General features: G+C 40.6%; 1 protein-coding gene across 3 annotated transcripts in view; it reads right to left on the bottom strand.

Annotated features, from left to right (window-relative positions):
• The window catches only part of TTC6 (tetratricopeptide repeat domain 6), a 71,724-nt gene that overhangs the window by 35,417 nt on the left and 19,073 nt on the right, over window positions 1-17,234 (bottom strand). For all 3 annotated transcript variants that reach the window (XM_088671989.1, XM_088671993.1, XM_035109006.3), the window contains 7 exons: window positions 14,036-14,245; window positions 9,895-10,054; window positions 8,840-8,944; window positions 8,034-8,132; window positions 5,268-5,336; window positions 3,536-3,553; window positions 381-907 (listed from right to left, as the gene is read on the bottom strand). In XM_088671989.1, coding sequence (XP_088528115.1) covers window positions 381-907; window positions 3,536-3,553; window positions 5,268-5,336; window positions 8,034-8,132; window positions 8,840-8,944; window positions 9,895-10,054; window positions 14,036-14,245 — 1,188 coding nt within the window. The remainder of the gene's footprint in view (window positions 1-380; window positions 908-3,535; window positions 3,554-5,267; window positions 5,337-8,033; window positions 8,133-8,839; window positions 8,945-9,894; window positions 10,055-14,035; window positions 14,246-17,234) is intronic.

Here is a 17,234-nt window from a genome sequence, read left to right as displayed (position 1 = left end):
GGGTTGTCCACTGCCTGAGCATTTGCTGAGGGAAGGGAGGAAACAAAGCTATATTGAATCCTTTGGGAATCTTCTGCCTACAGTTGATGTTCTTGTGAACATATCTGGTACCAATCTGGTGCCCTCCAAATGTTTTGGACTACAAGCTACAATTCCCATGATCTGTTACCACTGGCTTTGCTTGCTGGGTTGAAAGGAGTTGTAATCCAAAGCATCAGGATAACACCAATTTAGGAAAGCTAGTATTACTGTATTACCCATAAAGAACTGGCACACACATAAAAATGGTATCTGGTGCTGTTGGAGAAATTACTGTTTCCAAACCCCAAGGTGCTCAATATATAAAATTAAAAGTTGCAAATATTAATAATAAGGCAAACCTTTTAAGAATCTGTGGAGGTTCTCTTAATTTCTCACAAACACTTTCTAATATATTAACAGAAATGTGTTTCCCTGCTGTTTTCAATGATCTCCTTTTGTATGATGCTTTCCTTGGGAAAATGATGTACTTCATCCCAGCTTTTTTAGCTTCTGCAGCCACACTAAATATATCTTCCTCTATAGGCTCAGAAAGTGGAGTGGGTGCAATAGATGCAGATCGTCCTCTAGAGGGGAAAAGACCTTTTGTTTGCTTGAATGTACTTGCCAAAGCTATATCAGAACCTTTATCTGAGCCAACAAGAACACTTTTGTGTGCGGCAGATTCTCTTTTCTCAAGGCTAGGAGAGCTTTGTAGCTTTGTTGATAAAATGCCAGGCTTTGTAGCTTCAGTATCTACTGAAAAACGTTGTTTTTTCATAACAGTTATCTCTTCCATAGTGGTTCTGAAATTTGCAGAAATCTTCAAAGTAGATTTGTCTCTGAATGATAATTCTGGTGCACTATGAGGTCTTTTAACCAGATCTTCCTGTAAGAAAAACAAATCTCGGTTTGTTTGTTTGTTTGTTTGTTTGTTTTTAGTTTTTTGGATAACGTTCCAAAAGTAGTCAGCTGTATAAAATTGGGTTGCTGGGTACTTAGTATGGGCTGTATCCAACCCGGAACCTTTGCTTCCACAACTGACCATGTGTGCAGAATTTCTCCTGTCTCCTCCAACCCCTTGTGTGCCCTCAAAATCAGCCCTGGAGCATTGAGGGACCCTTCAGAGCAGCTGGGGGGGCTGAAGGGGGGCTGAAGGAGAAGAAACAGAAGTCCCATTGCATTAGTGGAGCCCTGCTAAAGGTTACAATCACGTGAACAGATCCTCTTGAGAGAGTGAGCAGGAATAAGCCAGGCATGAGCATGTTAATTCCCCCTCTTGCCTAGGCAAGATAAGATTATGTGACATATCAACATATCTACCCCAACCCCTCTCACTATTCCTTAGTTCCATCTTAATTCAAGCGAGTGTCAATGGAAAAAACCTAGGAGGTCTAAAAGAAAGGAAACCAAAGAGAAACCTAGTAACATGCATCCCTTTTCTCTGTATGTTTTCTTTTTAGGCCTGTTCAGAGTAACCAATGTCCAGTTCCCCTGACTGAGCAAAAAGACATCAGGCAGGCATCCCCAAACTGCGGCCCTCCAGATGTTTTGGCCTACAACTCCCATGATCCCTAGCTAACAGGACCTGTGGTCAGGGATGATGGGAATTGTAGTCCAAAACATCTGGAGGGCCAAAGTTTGGAGGTGCCTGACATCAGGCAATAATGGCCTAAACTATGCCAGTTGTGACACAATCCAGCAATCCAGCCAATGCAACCAGACTGGGCCAGCCTTGCTGCCTCCAGGCCCCTCTCCCTCCCAGCAACCATAGATTCCATTGCTGCGAGGCCATGTGCACAACAGCACCTTTCCTCATCAATCATTCCTGCTTAAAAAATAAATACTGAGCAATTTTATATGTATTTACTTTCAAGCAAGTACCATTATTTTCAATAGGCCTACGTATGTTTAGAATTGCAGCCTTGATTCTATAGAATCTATACAGTCCACTTTCATTCATAATGAGCATGTTTCTATAGCAAGCAGCTCATCCACAGGAGCAAAGAATGAGTTTAAAGATTTTCAGTTCTGCTGTATACATGTTTATTTTGAAGTAAATTCCCACTGTGTTCAATGGGGCTTATTCTTACTAATCCTATTCCCATTTAACTGGAAGAAAGCCCCATTGAATTCAATGGAACGTGTGTCTAAGCAGACATGTATAGGATTGCACTGTGTGTTTAGGGCTACAGTCTAAAAAAATTCTTGCAGCACAATCCTAGGTATGTCTACTTGAGAGTAAGTCATCACAGCTACTCTGTGTAAATAACTGATATAAAAAGTTTGAATTCTGAAAATCAGAAAGTGCTTTAGTATTTCTTCTCACAAACTGTTTTGAAAAAATAAGGCTACAATACTAACTCAACCTACAGCACCTAGAAGTAAGCCCATTGAATTCAGTAGGACTCGTTTCTGAGTACACATTGTTAGGAATGTGTTGTAAGGCATAATAAAATGAATGTAAAAGAGATGTATTTATGTTTTAATGGTTTATCCTTTCTTGTAAACAATCCTGGGAATACAACTGAAGGGTGGTGTAAAAATGCCTGAATTTGAAAAACTGTTGACAACAGTTACACAAGCAAAAGGATTATTATATTTAATCTCCCAATTACTTTTAATTACAAAAATGTTAATGTTAGATCTCATTGAAGGGAAACATAAGCAACTAGTGTCGTTCAGCCCGTTAAATAAACGGGCGCTAGAACATATGTGAGCGCTGCGCGGAGCACCGGATTGAGGAGCCGGTCTGCAGAGTCAGCGCCCAGCAACGCCGTGCTGGATTGAGGAGGCGATGCTTCGTGCAGTGCTGCTGGGCGCTGAGTGCAGACCGGCTCCTCGATCCGGCGCTCCGCGCAGCGCTGATCAGCACCGACCCAGCAGGCCGCCGGGTCAAGGAAGCGGCCTGCCGGGTCAGCACCCAGCAGCGCTGCACGGAGCACTGCTGACTCTGCAGACCGGCTCCTCAATCTGGTATCTGTCCTTCCTGTCTCCCACTTCCTTCCTCTCCCCCAGCCAGGAAGGAGACATCCCGGGGTTTGGAGAAGCGCTTGCGCAGCGCTTCTCCGAACCCCGGGACCTGTCCTTGCTGGACGCACACACACACACACACTCTCCCCGCCCCCGCCGCCCCCGCCGCCCCCGCTCAGTCCGGCCGGGAGCGGCGGTTGACAGCTGCAGGGAAACGGTAGGTGGGGGGGTGGGGAGATTGTGCGCGTGTGTGCGTCCAGTCTCTTCGTCCAGTCCCTGTGTCCGTGGGGCACATGTGCAGTAGCGTGGACACAGGGAAACAGGGACTGGACGCAGAGACACTTGCACATTATTACATAGGATAACTACCACTGAATCAGAACACAATTAATTTTTACAGAAGCAACAAAATCTATATGCAAAAACTGGAAATAAAATTACCGGTATTTGGTTGGAACTTAGAGTCACATAAGTCAAACAAGATTTTATAAAACCAACATACATATTTCTTGCAGATGCAACTCCTTCAAAGCAGACTACTTACACATTCTTTGATGTTCTCCTGCAATACAAAGTTTTGGTATCTTGTAAAATGAGACATTACAAGAATAACTGACTTTTATCTAATACTAGTACAAAAATTAGGCTGCTTGAATTTTACATTTTTACAAGAGCATTGTTCTTCAGTTCCTAATTTATTGACCACTGCAAAGTTAATTATTGCCAATAAGGGAGAACTCTACAGTCTCAACATGTAAAGAATGAATAAAAAGAATCTATCTGCCTTAAGGCACAAATATACCCACAACGTAACTGGCTGTGTTTAACTATATAAATTCTTTATACATCATATAAACATAACTCTTTTCACATTATTGAGTAGAAGCAATCAAAGACCAACATTTAGAACAGGAAATACAAATAGGTCATTCTTATATACATAATGTCCAAATAGAGGTTTTTGTGTTCCGTGTATGTACAAATGAATCAGTTTTTTTAAACGTAATGTCCAAATAGAAGCTTTTTGTGTTCCACGTATGTCTTAGCGAATGCAAGTGTCAAATGGTGTCATCATATTTTGCAAAGGCACATGTTAAGATCTTTCGTATCCTTCTTCTGCTACCTGGACACAGCAGCTGCATACAACAACCATACTTTGCAAAGGCAGATGTGGAACATTACAAAGAATAGTTCATCTTTTGCAAGTACTTCTGCTTAAAGTTGTTACGTTTGACATTTGCATTCGCTAAGACATACGTGGAACACAAAAAGCTTCTATTTGGACATTACGTTTTAAAAAACTGATTCATTTGTACATACACGGAACACAAAAACCTCTTTACGTAACTATCGGTTTGACAGTATTGTGTAAGTTGCCTTATGGCACAGGCAGAGGTGGAAGCCTCAGCACTGCTTGATCTCAGCATTCTTGATCGCTTAATTGGTTCCAGAACAGAATAGGAGTGACTGTTGTCTTAAGCCCCACTCCCCCCCCCTTCACACTTTGTGAAACCCAAATCCCTGCTAGGATGTTTTACTCAAGCTCTATGGAGAGACCTGGAGAGCCCAACACAGACTCTGCATCAAGAATTGGAAGCAGAGCTAATCTCACACTTTAAGGAGCTCTGCCCTAGCAGAGAATTTTCCAGTTTAGTCAGGTTCATTTTAGTATATACAGTTAATTGGAATTATATGTTTTAGATTTTGTTCAGAGAGATTCCTGCTCTTCAGTTTTCCTTAATAAAGTTCAAGCCAGCCCTACCCACCTACTACTGGGAAAGCAATTACAAAGAATCTTAAATGCCCTGCTTAGTCTACCAGAGAATTAAAGACTAAAATAAATAATTATAATTTTGAGTTAAACTTTAAACAAGAAATTAATATTAAATATGGAAATGTTTGTTGCAAAAAATAATGAAAGCTTTAAGACACACTCTGAATAAAACTATCCAGAGTGTTGCTATGAAAAATCTACTATATATTTTGGGAAATTGCTTGTTCACCATGCATTTGGACATCTCTTAAGATACTGCAACCAAATTTTGCATGGTGGTTCCTGCAATTAAGGAACAGGTTTTCCTCAATGTTTGGATGCAATTGGACACCATTCTGAATCAAGATGGCAGCCAGAACCTTTCAAAACAGCACTGTTTTAACCACTGATTTCAAAACTGCACTGATTTTTTTGGTTTCTTTGAATTCGCAAGCAATGCTGGGTATGATGTGGCTAATAAATAATAAGTAGTAAATAATAAATCTGAAAAAAGTTACAATACCTGTAATGTTTCCCATTCAGAAACTAAAAGCGCTGGAGAGGAAGTGCATCTTCTAGAGATTTTAAGAGTCTATGAAACAAAGAAAAATATATACAAAAAGTGGTATTTTTTAAATAGAACAAAAGTATTTATTTTTATAACACATTTTTTCTTGGAAAGCTAGATTCAGATTGTGAGCGTGTACGTTGGTTTTACATTAGGAGTATGAAATTTAAAATCAATTGAGTTTTATTTACATACTGGTAAAGCTGACATAGGGACCCAGGTGGCGCTGTGGGCTAAACCACTGAGCCTAGGGCTTGCCGATCAGAAGATCGGCGGTTCGAATCCCTGTGACGGGGTGAGCTCCCGTTGCTTGGTCCCAGCTCCTGCCAACCTAGCAGTTCGAAAGCACATCAAAAATGCAAGTAGATAAATAGGAACCGCTATAGTGGGAAGGTAAACGGCGTTTCCATGTGCTGCTCTGGTTTGCCAGAAGCGGCTTTGTCATGCTGGCCACATGACCTGGAAGCTATACGCCGGCTCCCTCGGCCAATAATGCGAGATGAGTGTGCAACCCCAGAGTCGGTCATGACTGGACCTAATGGTCAGGGGTCCCTTTACCTTTTATCTTAAAGCTGACATAATTATGTACAATGAAGTCTAAAAATTGTGGTGGAAGAGATGTATCATGTGGGCTTTCTTTCTGGTTTAGAAAAGGAAATAATATTTCACATAAACACCTTGTTAAAAAGGGGATATTTGCCACTGGACAATAGTTGTTGAAGCAGCAGCTTACAGGAAGGGACTTGGCAATGGGTGTGGTTAGCATAGTGCTAGCACACTGGTGGAACCAATCTGGTGTTTCTGCCAGTGCATTTGCATACCAACCTTATCACTGCCTTGCCCCTTCTCCTTTCATTATAGCGCAGCAACAGCAGTGGCAGGTTAGGTAAATGCTGACACCATGGCACCCACTACTGTTTGTAAGACAAAGAGTCAAGGATCTTAATTAACTAGGCTTTGTTTCTTCTGATGAGATGAAAGGAGGAGCTCTGAAGTTAAATACTAGATGGAATTAGACAGCCCCTAGGCACCTTGATGTTTAAGATCACTGCCTTGTCGTGAAGGGGCTTGAATAACTCAGAGAAGCTATGAGCTATGACGTGCCACCCAAGATGGACAGGTCATAGTGGAGAGTTTTGACTAAACGTGATCCACCTGGAGCAGGTACTGGCAAGCCACTCCAGTATCTCTGCCAAGAAAACTTCATGGACAAAGACAACAGGCATATAAAAGTTATGACGCTGGAAGATGAGCTCTCAGGTCGGAAGGCGTCCAACATGCTACTGAGGACTCCCTGGAAAGACCCTGATGGAGGCCACAAGGAGAAGGGGATGACAGAGGATGAGATGGTTGGATAGTGTTCTCGAAGCCACCAACATGAGTCTGACCAAACTGCAGGAGGCAGTGGAAGACAGGAGTGCCTGGCGTGCTCTGGTCCATGGGGTCACGAAGAGTCGGACACAACTGAACGACTAAACAACAACAAAGACGTTTTTTTCATTTAAGACCATTTTCTCTGAAGTATGCTAATTGCACTTCAGTAAAAAAAATGTGTTTAGAATTTGTATTTTATTTTTACTTTTTGTATTTCATGTCATTTTATCTTGTTGTACACCACTTTGATGGCCTCAGGCCAGGAAGTGGTTTATAAATCTGTAAAATAAAATAATAAATAAGCAAATGGCAGGTTCTGTCTCAGGTACAGGACGCAGAAGAATGAAAGTTAGGAGATATGGGACATCCAGACTGAAACTGAAAGAATCTAATTACCTCTGGGAATCTGAGTGTGCCTAAGATTACGGTACTTGGGAAACAGCCAAGGGAATTAACTGGACTGTCCAAGGGCAATAACATTCCTCTTTAAGACTGCTTTAATGCTCTCCTAAGGAAGTACAAAGGCTCCAGGAGTCATTTAAGTACCGAGGGGCCCATGACCATCTTGGCCCTAAAGAATTACAGTATACAGACTGAGTGTGGTCGTTTCATAACATTGGCATTCAATGAAGAAAAGTTGACAAATGCATTCTGATACATTAAGTTTCTTCAGTATTTGTATGCTGTTGTTACACATTAACCAAATTGAGTGGTGTCCCCTCTAACCAGTTCCCTCTGTGATTCCTCTGAATGCCAGACCACTCTTGCTTCAGAGAACAACTAGTGAGCCCTTTTTTCTCTGAACTCAGGAGCCAGATTCATTACAGGACCCTCCCATGGGCTTCCCCTACTTTCTTGTGCTCATGTTCCTCCCCTATGCTGGCCCTTGTACACAATTAACATGGGCAGTCCTGCTGTTTCTTTCCTCCCCTCAGCAAGCTCCTCTTTGCCACCCTTGTACTTGACCTCGCAGTACTTTGCCTGCTAGTTATCTGAAACATTGAGGCAGAAGGAGTTCCCCTATTCATTGCCTGCCTATTTTCCTGTTGGAAGAACCAAACACTTTGTTTTTCCTGCAGCCATCTCTTCGGGTGTTCTCTCCTCCATGCCCTACTATTCCCTCTCAGCACTTTATCTCAGTTTTATCTCTGTATACTGAGAGAGGTGTGCTCTCCAGCCAGACTGACTGCTGGAGAAGCTTCCTGCAAATACAAAGGCATGAGCCAATGACAGGTTCCTCCTCACAAAGCCCTTCCAAGGCAGCTCACATAGGAAAAACAACCCTTTATGAAATATAGAAAACCATAATCAGATCAAAAATAAAGAAACTATTACTGCAATACACACAGAAAGCAAGTGGTCAAAGTCCTCCTCAAACTCTAATACTTCTTTATCTCGAAGATCACATGAAAAGTCTTCATAAATAACGCCATTAATCAGATTGCTCTGGAAAAATAAAAAGGTTTAATGATAACTTTTAACTGGTGGTATAAACCATCATACCAATTTCAGTTTGACTTCATAAATCTCTAGGAAAAGTTAAAACTTCATTGGGTTTGATACACTCCATTTGATCCCACAAAACAAGGAATGCACAACAAGTTGGACAATATGATTTATTTGGGCCAGTACTGCTTAACATACAAAAAATCTGAACAGTTTGAAATATGGCTGGTGTATATATTTTCACCCAGGTATTTTAGCTTACTCATACACAAACAAACACACATACATACATAGAGAGGTTTGCACTATAAGACTCCAGAAGGATCACATCCAAACAAAGGAAATACGAATTTCAGCAATACTAAGAAAGAACTAGAATGGTTTTGGGCATTCACAACACAGTACAATCCTGCAGGTATTTAAACATTAGCATTCTCTGTTAATTTGATGAAATATTTAAATATTTTGGAGAATGTGCCGCAATTGCATATGGCATATGGTATGTAATTACCAACTGTAAGTTCATGTTTACATTAATTTAAAATGCACCACTCTAAATCAAAATAAAACAACTTTTTCTATAATTCACACTTTCAGTTATAGATATTGGTACAGAAACGCTATTATTTAATTTATATTTTGTGTAGATAATCAAATGTGGTTAAATGAAATGCTGTGGAGTCTTCAAATATATTAAGAATTTTTACCTCATACTTTGGAAACAAGGTCTCCTTCATAAGGGAGAGAGGAGCAGCGAATTTCTGTGGCGCTGGTGTCCAAAACATTTTGAGAGACCCTGGATGAAATTTAACCTTCACATCAAAAAGAATTTTAAAAATTAGTATGACTTTAATCCTAGACATATTTTCTTCTGAATAATTAGATGTTGCTGTGCTACAATAGTAAACATTTCTAGACAAATCAGGCATTTTGAGGTAAAACAGAAGTGAAGGAAATACAAAATATGAAGGGCACTTGTATCACCTGGCAAAAGCTACACATCTCATTTGCACGGCAAAACCAGCATTCTCTGGATCAGGGCAAATGAGAGAAATCCTTATTCTAAACATATTACATAAGAGTATGGACTACCTCAATCAGCAGGAAATCTAAATGGAAAGACGCAAATCCTATACTTTCCTATGCGCAGGATTATATATTGGCAACAGGGGGTGCTTACATCCACAATTGTGTCCTAAAGCTGCCCCACACAGTTACACTTAGAGATTTATTAAACTAGTATCCCCAAAACAGAAAATGCCAGGAGACTCCAAAGATGACAATGGCTACAGCAAGAGAATGAGACATCATAAAACTCTCTGCATTCAAGGCCCAGTTAGATAAGGAATTTTCATACAATTACCTCACTGTCAGAGATACAAGAAAGAAATAGAAAAATTGAAAGTCAGAGGAGAGGAAAGGGGTTTCTGTGAAAGAGAAAGAGTCCTGCCTTCAATGTGGTTGGATTACACCATTTGAAAAGGAGATGAGCTTGTCTTGAAAGGAAGCCACTAGGGTTGGTAAGGCAAGTCCTAATGTTGTCTATTGAACCTCCCTCCTTCTGTACCTTGAGGAGAGTACTGTATAAGAACCTGGGAAATGCAGGGCAAAAAACTACCTACTATACTTTGAATTTTTCTTCTCTATATAAACACCCTCTTTTAAAAGGCAGAAGCAATCTAGAAAGACAATAATTTGTTAATTTTTCAAAAGATGGGACTTCAGAAAAAATATGTTATCAGAATTATGTATCAAATCTTACTTTTTCTCCTAACAGCGCTAGTTGAGGTTTTTCAACATAAAACTCAGCTACTCTTTGCCATTCAGGCATAGTTTCTGGTGACCTTGGTGGGAAAACTTTAACTCCATCTTCCTGACTGCATTTGTATACTTCTGAAATAGGAACTCCTTCATTACAAATTCTGGGGGGGGGAAAGATTCTCAGTAAGATACTGGAATATTTGTAAAGCATGCACGCGCGCACGCACACACACGATATTCAAGTTTTATGCTTTGTTGTGCTTTTAAATAACACATTCTTGATGGCAAATAATTGCAAGCTACAACCTCAGCAACTACTGGCTAACATAGCTCAAGTAATGATGGATTCACACTGAATTTTATTGCAAAGCAGCATTGGGAGATGAGTGTGCTGACAGTGGGGAAATGAATAGAAAGACAGTTAAACAGTAACTGATTTGGAGAAATTGAGGGAGGGCCAGCCATTTCTTGACTAGCCAGGCCCAACCACAGCAATCATTTTGTAGTGTTGCCTAGATCAGTGTTTCCCAACCAGTGTGCCTCCAGATGTTTTGGGACTACAACTCCCATCATCCCTAGCTAGCAAGACCAGTGGTCAGGAATGATGGGAGTTGTAGTCCCAAAACATCTGGAGGCACACTGGTTGGGAAACACTGGCCTAGATATCAAGTGGGTTTTGTTAATAGTCAGTAAATAGGCTAAATTTCATTGAGATTAACTCTCTGGGTATTTTTTAAAATTAGGTGTTAACCGGCTCAATCCCTTCAAATCAAAAGGATCTTCTTATCACATAAGTTAAGCATGCCGTGTGCAGTGATCTGTCAACAATTTTGATGAATTAGTTTTAGTGTTTTTACTATATAAGAGTTTTAATTGCATTTATATGTTTCATGTTTCTGTAAATTGCCCAGACAGCTAAGTTATACAGGTGGTATACAAACAGAATGAATACATAAATAAACAAAATGCTAAAAATAGATATTATATTCAATTATCATTTTCAACTCAAGAGTACATTCTAACAGTGCCATCTACTGGTGGTTCAAAACTTTCTCACTAGAGAACAGATGAACACTGCTGGGTTCTGCAATAAAATCTGCCTTGAAAGTCCTGTGGGTAGAAAGCAAGGCTATATATTTAAAATCATCATTCATATCTTTATTCCTGTGACCACCAAAGTATTGTTTTCATTTTAAAAGGGAATGTAATAATGCAAATGTGAAACCACAGAAAACAGTTCTAGAGTCTTATTTAGTCTCACAGATATTGAAGCATTATCTACACTTGGGTAGTTTCTGATTTCATAAGAGAATAGTGATAATTAATTACTCTAGCAGGGTCTCCAAAATATAAGCAAGGAAACAATCAGGATTAATTAAACTGCCCACAAAACATTTTGCTGAAGGAATGCCTGTGCACATAAACAGGTCTCCTAAGTCAATAGAATCTATTACATTCTCATGTTTGTTGATTCAGACTAGATGCCATTCAAACAACCGTTGTCATGTTAACAAAGGAAAGGGCTTTTCTTGGACCAAGGGGGAAAGGGGGGAAACCTGCCTGACAGCATGGCACAGGGATACCAGAACACATCTTCAGTTTCTGCCTACCATACACTAAATCACAGGAATAAAAACACCTTAGAGACCAACTACATTTGTCATAGGTATGAGCTTTCGTGTGCATGCACACTTCTTCAGATACACTGAAACAGAAGTCACCAGACCCTTATGAATAGTCATAGGGTGGGTGTGGGGGTATTACTCAGAAGGGTGGTGGGAATGGGTGATAGGCTGATAGGAGTGGTAAACCTGTTGATGACTGTTAACGACTACAATTGGTCTTGCAGGTAAAAGCAAGGGGTGAGGTGCTAAAGAAAGCTTTATCATGTATAATGAGATAAGAATCCAATGTCCTTATTCAGACCAGGTCTCTCTATGGTTTTAAGCTTGGTAATGAGTTGCAATTCAGCAACTTCTCTTTCCAGTCTGTTTCTGGATTTTTTCTGTAATAAAACAGCTACTTTGAGATCTTGTATAGAATGTCCTGGGAGATTGAAGTGTTCTCCTACTGGTTTCTCTGTCTTGTGATTCCTGATGTCAGATTTATGTCCATTTATCCTTTGGCATAGGGTTTGGAATAAGTTTCAGGCATTCCAGTCCCTGCTCTGACCTGTCACCCTACCCCACTATTCTAATGTCAGGATGTTAGGACAGCTTAACTGCCCTACAAATGTTTGTGCCGGATGTGCTTACTGGGCAGAATACATAGAGAAATGGCTATTGCCTTAGAACGGGCGGAAACTGGTGCAAGGGAACAAGTTACCTCTTTAAAGTAACAGTGCCATTTTAAAGCAATACTGTAATTAAACTTAGCCTTGTTTAACATGCAAATAATTCCATTATCTGATATTTTCAATAAATGTCAATAAATAATACAGGGAAAGGCCATTTTGCTAGCAACCAAGGCACACGTGACTGCTGACATGCATGCTGTTTTCAGCCCCGGAATGGGGCAGGACCGGCTTTTGCATGCCCCACTGATATGCACAATGACCCAGAATGCACAACGACCCCACGCAAACAGGGAGTTGGCAGTATACTTGCCTGACAATTAAATTTAAGTCCCTTAATTAGTTTAAATAGCTAGGTTTAGGCTAATAGTTGAACAATAATTAAAATTAAATGCTAGCAACTGAAGTTTATATTTTATGTCTTAGGTATTTTTATTTGCACTGTGTTGTTGAATTGGTGTGTTTTACTTTTGTTTACTGTGCATTGTCCTTGGCTCCTTGTAAAGAACAGCAACTTAGAAAGGTTTTTAAGTAAGTAAGTAAGTAAAGGGTGGGAATCTTATACCTAGAAATACGGTATTGTAACAAAAAGTATCAAGAAGTCATAGCATCATTGAATATAAAAGATTATAAAGAATATAGGACAAGTCATTGAAGAAGTATTAATATGGCTTCTGCAAAGGGCAGCCCTGCCTGACTTACCTTTTAGGTTTTTTGACAGTGGCAGTAAGTATGGTATGTGGTATGGGGTGATTCAGTATACATTATGTACTTGAAAGAGCTATTCAAAGCATTACTATTTTACAATTGTTGGCATCTAGCAGGGCCAATCTGGGCAGGAGAGCTGCAGGGCAGGAGGGCCCAGGGCCTCTGGCTCAAAAGGGGGTTCAAATTTAGACACCTGTTATTTTATTTTATTTTGCATTTAGTATGTTTCACAACTTGTTTTTATGCACATCAGACCAAAATGTGACACACCCTCTCAGCTAGAAAAGGTTAGAAAATCTATTATTAAAATAAACTTTAAAAATCAAATGATGTCTCACTCTATTTTTGGTGCCTTATTTTGTTCTCGAGTATTTTTATTTCAGGTAATTGTTATTCTCGGAGAGGGCCTGGCCTGGCCCCCTCCCCCACTAGAACCTCTTTGGCAGCACCACCTTCTCTGAGTTCTGCCACTTCTCTCTGGGAGGCTTGCTTGGCCCAGTCCTTCCTATTGCACCACCCAAAAAAGAGAGGACACTGAAGCAGGTAAAGCCTTCCAGATGTAGAGGGCAGGTGAGCAAATCAGAGGCCAGAGCAATCCTCACTTGCTCAATGTTTGCTGCCAAAAGGTATGCCCCATGCAGTTGGTCCAGGACTGAAAGGCCAGGGATGGGTAGGAACCTCATGCACTGAGCACCAGCTGGTGCTGGGAAAAGAAGGCAGCAGGGGCCACTGGCGGAGGGAGAGCAGGGCGGGGGGAAGTGCACCGCCCCCAGCAGCACAATCCCAGTGGGGTGCCATCGCGGCTGCCCTCCCCCCGCCCACGCTGGGCACCACGCCCCCACAGGCAGCACACCAAGCCCCTGCAGACAGTGTGCCACACTGCCAGGCGCGCACCATGTCCCCCAGGACGTGCACCAGCCACGCCCACGCCTGCTCTCCGCCACTGGCAGGAGCCACAAAAACTCAGTGTGTGCCACAGGAAGGAGGGACACAAATCTGTAGGTTTCTGTTATTCCTGGAATGCAAATAAAGTTGTGTGAATTGGTTCTTCCACCAGAAAAAAATATTCAGTTACAAAGAACTGTATCATAGTGTCACTCGGCAACACAAAAACATTGCACAAAGTATTCTCTAATTATACCTTTCTCTTGCCATAAATTCATCATAAGCAGAAGTGGATGGTAAGAACTGCTCTGAGTAGTCACTGAAACGATTATCTGGTGGTACAGAAACATTATGACCCCTTTTGTCTATAGTATGGTGTATTCTTGAAGCAAGCTGCAGATGAACAGGCAACACACATCTTGGGTAAGCCTCACAAAGAAGGTGAATAAGTGGGTGATCCACATCTCTAGAAAGAAAATAAAGATCATTACCATTTGATGCATGTAGATATTAATTTTAAAGTTACTGAGTCTGGGCCTGTATGTTTCTATCTGGATCCTGTTAACCTGATTGGGGCTGTCTGCTCTGCTCCTCTTTAAAAGCTCATGCCTTGGAAGTGGTGCAAGCATTCTGGCACAAGCTGAAGGGCAAAAGCCAAAGGGTGCTTGTTCTGTGGCTCTTTGCCTCTGGCTTGTGCCCTCTTTGAAGGGGGGAGGGGAGGGGAGGGGAAGGGAGAGCACAGTGCACTCCTCCCAATGGAATGTGGAAATGAACATGGAGAAAAGTCACCATACTGGGGGGTGGGGAACCTGTTGACCCACTCCTCTAAAAACAACACAGCATTTATCATTTTCTTTGAGGGTGAAAGAGAAGGCAAGACCAAAAACTATGACAGGTCTTGCTGCACTGGATAAAGAAGCCCCTTCCCAGAGGAGCAGTGTTCAAGCAGCTATTTTTGATGTTTTGAATCATCATGTTTTGACTCAAACTACAATGGAACAGTACAGAATGCATGTAATGAAGGTGAGAGAAAGTGTTGCTAAGTAATGGGTTAGTGTTTCTGCACATGGTAGTCTGTACTGCAAAATTTCTTAAACAATTATATAAACAACTACCTCACACACATTTCCATTTTCTTCCAGAATACAATTTCCCTGTCACCCTTTTTCAAACATAAAAAGTTACAATTCTGTAGCTCTCAAAAGAAAGCATAACAGACAAGTTTAATTAATCACAGCCATCAATTACAATGTTACCTAGTATGTTTTGTTTTTAAGCTGAGAAAATAACAACTGAACCATAGTTTATTGTGCCCCTTTGCTTGAGCTCCAAAAGAAGATGGAATCATTTAATGGACAAAAATAGAAACACTCCTAACAAAAACCTAAAATATTTAGAACATGTTGCAGGTAAAGGTGTGTGTTTTTACAGCACACACTCCCCTTAAGCACTCTATTTATCATCCTTTGAAAGAGAAGACAAAGATAAACCAATACTATGTGTGTGGCCTACATTAACCTCACTTAATGCACTCAATACCTTTTTTTCACAAAATCATGCTTTTTCTGCACCATTGATAATCTGACAGTAACTTTTTACTGAAGTAAAATACTCATTGTCTGCTGTCATTATTTGTTTTAATACATAATCTTGCTAACCAAATGAACTTAAAGCAATGTAGATAAGCAATGGCATGCACAGGGTCACTTAAATGCCAATTTGACCGTTTCATAAACTTTGGAATTCTTTTCCCATGAGTCTGCTCTCAGTTACTTAATAGAAACTAATATCCATTTACAAACTTCAGACTTGCTATAAAAAGGCTCTCTTCCGTGTCCAAGAAACTTTTCAGGGCTTGAATCACAACAAAAGCTAGTAATAAAAGCTTTTTTCCTACACCAATAAAGTAGTGGAGGAGTAACCTGGGATATTCGAAAACACATTTGACCCTAAGAAGTTACTATTCCAAAGGGTGCAAAACTGAAAAACAAATGTGAAAATAAATACTGTAAAGGAAATGATGCCAGGCACATCATTCAATTGAAGGGCCAATACCTAACATATTTAATGAAATAAGTTCTGAAGAATGCAACAGAACTTACTGAAATAATGCATGCATACAATTATTACGGAAGCCATGCACCACAGTCTGCCACAGACAAGACTTATTAAAAGTACCAGGATCTTTAAGAGGAGTACATCTAATTGGTTAATTTCTTTCATCAATTCTATGGATTACAGCATAGCCACTATCTGCACAAGCATATGTAAGTCTACTCAAAAGTAAGCAGATCTGTTGTTGTTGTTTGTTGTTTGTTGTTTAGTCGTTTAGTCGTGTCCGACTCTTCATGGCCCCATGGACCAGAGCACGCCAGGCACGCCTGTCTTCCACTGCCTCCCACAGTTTGGTCAGACTCATTTTGGTGGCTTCGAGAACACTGTCCAACCATCACATCCTCTGTTGTCCCCTTCTCCTTGTGCCCTCAATCTTTCCCAACATCAAGGTCTTTTCTAGGGAGTCTTCTATTCTCATGAGGTGGCCAAAGTATTGGAGCCTCAGCTTCACGATCTGTCCTTCCAGTGAGCACTCAGGGCTCATTTCCTTCAGAATGGAGAGGTTTGATCTTCTTGCAGTCCATGGGACTCTCAAGAGTCTCCTCCAGCACCATAATTCAAAAGCATAAATTCTTCGGCAATCAGCCTTCTTTATGGTCCAGCTCTCGCTTCCATACATCACTACTGGGAATACCACAGCTTTAACTATACGGACCTTTGTTGGCAAGGTGATGTCTCTGCTTTTTAAGATGCTTTCTAGGTTTGTCATTGCTTTTCTCCCAAGAAGCAGGCATCTTCTAATTTCGTGACTGCTGTCACCATCTGCAGTGATCATGGAACCCAAGAAAGTAAAATCTTTTACTGCCTCCATTTCTTCCTCTTCTATTTGCCGGGAGGTGATGGGACCAGTGGCCATGATCTTCGTTTTTTTGATGTTGAGCTTCAGACCATATTTTGCGCTCTCATCAGTAAGTCCCAGTAAGTTAAATGGAGCATATTCTCAGGTAAGTGGGTATAGGAGTATAACTTAAAACAGGTATGATTGCAAGGAACTATGTGTCCCACTCAGTACATAATATGCAAAAGGGCAAGATTTTAAGAAATAAGTGAAAAAGCAAGGGTTGTTTCAAACATGTGGTACCTCTCCCCACATTTTTCCACATTCGGGGAGGTTGTGTGGAGGATAGATACAGACTTTGGGGGTGTGGACATTCAGGTGGATGGTTTCCAATGTGACTTACAACAAGATATAAGGCAGCCTTTCCTTCTTTATTTATTTATTTATTTAAACAAAATGTAAATACCGCTTAATTGTACTAAAACCTCTAAGCGGTTTACAAGAGATAGTAAGATTATCAGTAAAATTATCAGTAAAAATAGTTAAACACATTTTAACATAA

Source organism: Zootoca vivipara, chromosome 1 (genome assembly GCF_965207765.1).
Source record: "Zootoca vivipara chromosome 1, rZooViv2.hap1.1, whole genome shotgun sequence".
In the NCBI taxonomy this organism is placed as follows: domain Eukaryota; kingdom Metazoa; phylum Chordata; class Lepidosauria; order Squamata; family Lacertidae; genus Zootoca; species Zootoca vivipara.
The sequence above is the reverse complement of the archived record's forward strand: the minus strand, read 5'-3'. Positions and strand labels throughout refer to the sequence as shown.